Consider the following 8,025-nt stretch of genomic DNA (forward strand, 5'->3'; position numbering starts at 1 on the left):
AAAAAAAAAAAAAAAAAAAAGAAAAGAAATGTAGGACCTCCCTCCTCGGCCAAACTAGGAGAACTCTCCTTCCCTATCAAGAAGCCGTAACTGATAGGTCTCCTGATTTCTTAGAATATAGGAAGGTAATTTTTATCCATGGGCTTCCAATACTAACAGTATGATGTGCTACTGATGGAAATGAGTGAACCAGACACTGATACCAGCCTCACAGAGACTAAGAACTATGTACCAAGGGATAGAAAACATTGGCCATATTATTTTTATATTGTCTTTGCTTTAAAAATCTTTATTCCCCCCCAAAAAATAATCAATAAACAAGATTTCACTTTTTTAAATAAAAATAGATAAACAAATAACAAGAACAGATACATCACCGTTAGTAAAACAAATATATATAAAATCTTTCAAATGTACTAACAAGCAAGATAAATGCAATGTAACCATTTTACTATTTTAAGTTAGAAAACTAATTTTTAGCAGTCAAATTTAATGCCTGCAATAGAGTCAGTGCCTTGTATTTTGCTGATGGCAAAATGTAAACAGGTTCAGCCCTTTCGGAAAGCAATGCAGCAAAACATATCATAAGCCATATAATCATTAATCCTACTTTTGGATTAAAGAAATAAAAAGGGAAAGGTCTGTGCGTTAAGAATAGAAACTTACATAAAGTAGCAAAAGATAGGAAAACTATGGTTATAAAAATTATATATATAAATCTTATAACACAGAGAAAACATTTATATAGTAAATTATCAAAGGATGTGTGCATGTGGTCAAGGACACAAAGGGAATGCAACAGGGACACGTCATAATTAGTAGGCCTAAAGCTGAATTTTTTTTTATTATTAAGACAGTTAAAATGCTATTTGTGCAATAATTTAAAAACAAAAACAGGAAAATAGTGACCAAATAAAATTCTATTTGCTTTCATATGTCTCTTCTCCAAAATATTTTTCTCCCCTTTCATTTAATTCCTTGGTTAAGCTACAATTCAGAGGCTTTGAACAGTGTTCTGTTACCATGGAAGGCAGGAACTATCCAGAAATCTATAAATTTTGAAAAAAGAAAATGTCTAACTTCTCCCAAGATTCTCCTTCACTGATTCAAGTATGTGCCAAAATATAATGATTTCAGGGCAGCAGAAATTAGCACCTGTGTGTGGATACAGTTACTTTTAATAAAAGGAATGTGAAGCTTAATAAAAGACTTCACTCTTTCAGTATTCTTAGGGTCAGAAACAAGTATTAATATTTTAAAAACTATTTCTGGACTTCCCCTGCAGTCCAGTGGCTAAGACTCCACACTTCCACTACAGGGGGCATGGGTTCGATCTCTGTCAGGAAACTAAGATCCCTCATGCCACACAGCCAAAAATAAATAAATAAATAAATAAATTAAAATAAAAACTATTTCTATGCTTTCCTAATTTTCTACAATTACTTTCTATTTTCTCATTTTTATTTTTTTATTTTTTTGTTATTTTTGTTTTTTCTCTTGTTTTTAAAACAATTTTTAAAATTTCAGCCTGTAAAGATAAAAAGAATTATTTATAAATACTGTAATTCAGTTAGTTAAAATATTTCTCACAGAATTATAGGTTGCAGGTCTGAACTACTTTTTATATATACTAGAATTAAATAAGTAGATTATAGATAATGACAGCCACATTTCTCACTGCTTGAGAGAGAAGTTAAAATAAGAAAAAGGAGAAGGCTAAAATGAACCCTGTGGTGTTGAACTGGAATCAGAGGTAACAATAAATAAACTGATGGTTCTTAATATAGATAGATAAAGATGGATGGGTAAATTAAATAGATATATACATAAGACAAGAGAGATAAAGAAATACAGATGGACTTGTAAGTACAGGTTAGTATCTTTACATACATTTCCTAACTCTGTCTGCTAAGAGGGCCTTACAAGCAACAACAGCCCACTAACAATGAGGATACCTAGCACACAGATCTTGTAAACCCAGGCTTCTTGGATAAGTGACTGATTCCAGGGCTGGTGTAGGAAAAATTACTATGAATCAGGAACGTCTAGTAGTGCCAAAAGGTAAGGAACTGTTTAAAAAAAAAAAAAAAAAAAGATGGCAGCCTATCAAAAGAACATAGGAGCCAATCTGAAGGAGCTCCTAACGGCAAAAGCTGGAACAACCTGAGTGACAAAATAATGACAGGATTGGATTATAACACCATTGAATAAATATCCAAGAGCTCATACTAATAAATTATGAATTAAATTAATAAACAGGGGAGAAGAGCTAGCTGTAACTCACAATAGAATTCCAGTAAATAAATGTAAAATGAAAGAGGGAAATAAAGAATTACCATTAAGCAAACAACACAGCAATAAATGTTGCAGACAAGCTCCACCATAGATGTTAAAATCAGCAGGTAAACATCTGAAGAGAAACGGATCTTCATAGTCTCAAAGTACCACCCCAAGACATTTATCAAATAAGAGAGAACAGTATCTTTACAGTAGAGAAACCCAGCCAACACCAACATAACCAAGTTATCAAAGTAAATATTACCATCAATAAGATATATCAACATCAGGCTTCCCTGGTGGTGCAGTGGTTAAGAATCTGCCTGCCAATGCAGGCGACATGGGTTCGAGCCCTGGTCCAGAAAGATCCCACATGCCGCGGAGCAACTAAGCCCGTGCACCACAACTACTGAGCCCGCGTTCTAGAGCCCACAAGCCACAACTACGGAAGCCTGCATGCCTAGAGCCTGTGCTCCACAACGAGAAGCCACCACAATGAGAAGCCCGCGCACTGCAATGAAAAGTAGCCCCCACTCCCCGCAACTAAAGAAAGCCTGCGTGCAGCAACTAAGACCCAACGCAGCCAAAAATAAATAAATAAAATAAATTTAAAAATAATAATAATAAGGGCTTCCCTGGTGGCGCAGTGGTTGAGAGTCCGCCTGCTGATGCAGGGGACACGGGTTCATGCCCCGGTCCGGGAAGATCCCACATGCCGCGGAGCGGCTGGGCCCGTGAGCCATGGCCACTGAGCCTGCGCATCCGGAGCCTGTGCTCCGCAACGGGAGAGGCCACAACAGTGAGAGGCCTGCGTACCGCAAAAAATAATAATAAGATACATCAACATCATGAATCCGGTGATATGATGCAAACTGAGGACACATTATCATTTTTGTGGTATTCTTACCAAAAATGCATAATCTCACTTCAATCATGAGAGAACATTATATAAACCCAAAGTGAGGGACATTGTACAAAATAACTGATCAGTATTCTTCAAAAAGGCCAAGATCAAAGACACTGAAAGACTTAAGGAAATATTACTGGCAGACTGGAAGACTAGGGAGAAGTAACAGCTAAAATCTCATGTAGATTCCTGAAACACAAAGAGGATGCTGGTAGCAAAGGTATTAAAATTCAAATAAGGTCTATAGTTTAGTTAATAATATTGTACCAATGCTAACCTCTGTTCTTGATGATTGTATTATGCTTATGTGAGCTGATAATGTTAGGAAAAGTAGGGTGAAGGATATAAGGAAACTCTATTACTATTTTTGCAACTATTCTGTAAGTCTAAAATTAGTTCAAAATAAGATGTTAAAATAAGTATATTTCGGGACTTTCCTGGTGGTCTAGTGGTTAAGACTCCGTGCTTCCAATGCAGGGGGCATGGGTTCAATCCCTGGTCAGGGAACTAAGATCCCACATGCCACACACTGTGGCAAAAAAAAAAAAAAAAAAAAAAAAAAAATTCCACCTGTATCAGCAGTGAGGAGTATGAGAAAGATCAGGGGGATTTACTCATGCAAAAGGTTTAGAGAGGCCCTCAGTACCCAGTGAAACCCAGTATGATGCTGGCAGGAAGAATTAACATTTTGTGTTTGCCAAGAGGAAGACGAATTAAAAAGAGAAAGTCAGAGCACTTTCTATTGTCAGCCCTCCCAACCTGCAAAGGCTTTTAGGGTTCTTCCTGCTCCAAACTGGCATGGTTTTAAGAAGACACTGCAAAGTTCTAACCAAGCAAGCATCTCCTGATGCCTAATTTCTATAATACTATCCTAAGAATTATTAGTAGAACCAGTAGCTCACAGGGAAAAGAAAGCACCATGGGCCCACGATACTTACTATTTAAATTCTTTGATAAGATTTTTGTGAATCTTCATGCAGAAATCCTCCACCGTGGTCCTGGAGTAAGGCAGCACCACTGGGGATGTGTAATCTGGCAACTGGCCTTTGGGTTTGGTGTAACTAGAACACAGAGGGAATAGAGGTTGCCTACTTCTTGGAATGTTTCATGTGTGAATGCAAATCAACCCTCCATCACCCCGGAGATTAGACCCAGATAACCTCTATCTTGAGGAAGAAAGTGCCCTCAATATAGCCTCGTAGATGAGAGGAATTAACTTATTTATATCTCCAAAAATAGATTATGTTAATGAGCTCTAGAGGGTATCATTTTAGGACAGTCTGGTTTAAATCCTACAGTAATATTACCCTATCCACTAAGACTTACATCCTCACTAGTTTCAGATAGTCCCAGATCTTTTCCAACAGGTCATCAAAATTCCAGCGGTGATGCGCGGAGATGGGTACACAGTGAGGCACCTTATAGATGATATCCAATTCCTCAATGGAGATCTGATCAATCTTATTTAACACATAGATACAGGGGATATAGACTCTGTAGAAGAAAAACAGTACGTGAGTCTGGAGCTGTGGACAAGACTGTCAGTCTGATTACCAGCACCCTCTCACCCAGGACCCCAAATCAGAGACTCTTAAATGGGGTCATAAGCAAGTCAGCCAAAAAAAAGAAAAAGCTTCCTACCAAAATCAGGTAGAACATCCAAAAAGTGAACTATGGGTTGAGAAGTAACAAAACTCAAGCTGTAGTCCCTAGTCATGCAACTAATTATTGAGAAAGCATCCTGCAGTGGAAAGAACACAAGCTTTGGAGTCACAAAGAATGAATTTATACCCAGCTCTGTCACTTTCTATACATGTGTCCCTGGGCAAGTCTCAGAGTCCAGTTCCCAGAGTTCTTTTATGAACTGTAAGAATGTAAATATATTTCTAATAATATAACTTTTAAAGAATAAAATAAAAAATTTTAATACATCTAGCAAAGTCATAATCCTAACGTTCAATCAATAGGGCAGCTAAGGTTACTAATAATTAGGCAAGCCACAACTTCTCAGGCTTCAATTACCTCACTTCCAAAACACGTAACTCAAAGCACTAGCTTTTATTTGTATTCAAAATGCCAGAAATGGACTTCCGTGGTGGCGCAGTGGTTAAGAATCTGTCTGCCAATGCAGGGGACATGGGTTCGAACCCTAGTCCAGGAAGATCCCACATGCCGTGGAGCAACTAAGCCCAGGTGCCACAACTACTGAGCCTGTGCTCTAGAGCTTGCAAGCCACAGCTACTGAGCCTGTGCGCCTAGAGTACATGCTCCACAACAAGAGAAGCCACCGCAATGAGAAGCCCCCGCTTGCCACAACTAGAGAAAGCCCGCGTGCAGCAACGAAGACCCAACGCAGCTATAAATAAATAAATAAATAGTTTATTTTTAAATGCCAGAAATAATTTTAACAGTAGTTTCAATTATAATTTAATTTCAAATACTAGTAATAGTAATGTCTCATGGAATAGGGTTTCAGCTCTGTTCCCTTAGAGAAAATAGACACAGCCAGTCTGCTCTCAGTTCTGTAGAACAGCCTACAGGATTTCTCAGATGGATTAATTCTGTGAGAGCAGATTGAGAACCTACCCTCTTCAACCATCATATGACACAGAGCTTAGGGGATAGCCTAGTTCACAGCAAGTAACTGAAACAAGCAATTAGATTATCATGATCAAATTGCAGAGCAAAGAAGGATGTCAGCAATCAAGACCAACCCTTCATTTTACAGCTAAAGAAAGCAAGGCCCACTATTATTTAAGATAACAGCACAACTGGAGTTAGAATCAATGTCTGCCAGATTCATAATCCAATGTTGTTGCCATTACAAGGCTTCAAATTCAAACTCAGACACATTTAGTCAGTACCTGTTTCCTTCCACCACGTCAATAAGGTCATCTGCTGTGGCATCACTACGCAGAGTCACATCAGCATTATGGATTTTGTATTCAGCCAGAATGCTCTTCACAGTTTCAGCATCCAGTTCACTCTGAGGGCACTGAATGGGCATAGAAGACAATGACTGGTCAGAGAGCAAAAAAAAACCTCCTAAGAGTATCTACTCATGTACCTGGGTAATCCTAGATAAGGTGCAAACTTATTTCTAAAGACCATTATCCTGGATGAGAGTACCTGACTTTTAGTAGGAAATACTCAAAAACTAAAAATCTTTCCAAACACAAAGGAAGGTGCTATGGCATGAATTGTGTCCCCATCCCCACCCAAATTCATATGTTGAAGACCTAATCCCAGTATCTCAGAATGTGACTGGAGATAGGGTCTTTAAAGAGGTAATTAAATTAAAATGAGGTCATATGGGTGGGCCCTAATCCAATGTGACTCACATCCTTACAAGAAAAGGAGATTAGGACACAGACACAGAGGGGAAGGTCATATGAAGACAGAGGAGAAGACAGCCATCTACAAGCCAAGGAGAGAGGCCTCAGAAGAAACCAGTCCTGCTGACACCTTGATGTCAGATATCCAGTCTCCAAAATTAAGAGAATTAAATTTCTGTTGTTCAAGCCACCCAATCTATATAGTACTTTATTATGGCAGCCTTAGCAAAAATACAGAAAGAATGTTCAAACATTATGACAGGATAACAGAAAAGATCTTTTGGGCAGGACAGCTTAAACCTATGCCAGTCAAATAATCTGGACCTCTAGAATGTTAAATGTTGTAGGAAATTCTCATTCCTCAATTATATGACTTAGAAGCAGCATTTGACAGAATTGATCGTTCTACCAATCTGCAACACTTTCTTTAATTGGCTTCTAGGATTCCAAACTCTTCCAGTTTTCCTTCTTCTTTGTCTGAGATGTCTTATTTGCTGATTCTTCCCATCTCCCAGCGTCTAATCATTGTGGGGGATGGAGGGAGGTGTCACAAAGCTCAATCCTTGAACGTCTTTTCTATTTATATTTGCTTCCTCAGCTAAGTTATCTCAGCTAAGCTCTTGGCTTTAATATTGATAACCACTAAATGTATGGCTCCAACCCAGATCATTCCTCACATGCCTATTTGACAGTAACACTTGGAGGTCTAATTTGAGTGTTACTGGTATCTCAAACTGAACATCTGATCTTCCCCTCCTCTCCAAACCTATTCTACACAAAGTCCTACTATTTTAGTCATGAGAGTCCATTTTTCTAGCTCAGAACAAAAACTCACCATCACCTCCTTCTCTCACAACCCATATCCAGTCCAGCTGTAATTCCTACCAACTATTTCCAAAATCTTCCCACAATCAACCACTCCACATCTCCTCCACTGTTACAACTCTGGTCTAAGAAGCAATCACTTCTTGACTAGATTATTGCAATAACCTCTTAAATGGGTTCTGTGCTTCTGTACTTAACCCATTTCAGTCTGTTCTCAACAACCAGATTGATTCCATTAAAACCTGAATCAATTTTACTCCACAGACTTGAACCCAACCAAAAGTTACCCAACTCCTGCAAAGTAAAAGCATGTTTGGCCCTATACTATGACTTTGTTTCTTACCACTCTCCTGCTTGCTCACTCTGCTGTTCCTCAAACATGCAAAGGAACCCTCCACCTCAGGGCCTTGCACTTGGATGTTCCCTCAACATGAAACGCTCTTCTTCAAGATATGCACTTGGTTCACTCCTTCATGTCACCCCAGTGAAAATTTCTCTGATCAACCTACTTAAAACTGCAACCCAGGAGATGCAAGAAGGAAGAGATATGGGAACATATGTATAACTGATTCACTTTGTTATAAAGCAGAAACTGACACACCATTGCAAAGCAATTTTACTCCAATAAAGATGTAAAAAAAAAAAAAACTGCAACCCTCCCACCAACACTCTCCATCCTCT

General features: G+C 38.5%; 1 protein-coding gene across 1 annotated transcript in view; it reads right to left on the bottom strand.

Annotated features, from left to right (window-relative positions):
- The window catches only part of DRG1 (developmentally regulated GTP binding protein 1), a 20,929-nt gene that overhangs the window by 1,184 nt on the left and 11,720 nt on the right, over positions 1 to 8,025 (bottom strand). Inside the window, exons 6-8 of the mRNA XM_007453173.1 lie at positions 6,049 to 6,179; positions 4,511 to 4,678; positions 4,123 to 4,245 (exon numbers count right to left, since the gene is read on the bottom strand). Coding sequence (XP_007453235.1) covers positions 4,123 to 4,245; positions 4,511 to 4,678; positions 6,049 to 6,179 — 422 coding nt within the window. The remainder of the gene's footprint in view (positions 1 to 4,122; positions 4,246 to 4,510; positions 4,679 to 6,048; positions 6,180 to 8,025) is intronic.

The sequence above is a fragment of the Lipotes vexillifer genome, unplaced genomic scaffold, assembly GCF_000442215.2.
Source record: "Lipotes vexillifer unplaced genomic scaffold, Lipotes_vexillifer_v1.1 scaffold1197, whole genome shotgun sequence".
NCBI lineage: Eukaryota > Metazoa > Chordata > Mammalia > Artiodactyla > Lipotidae > Lipotes > Lipotes vexillifer.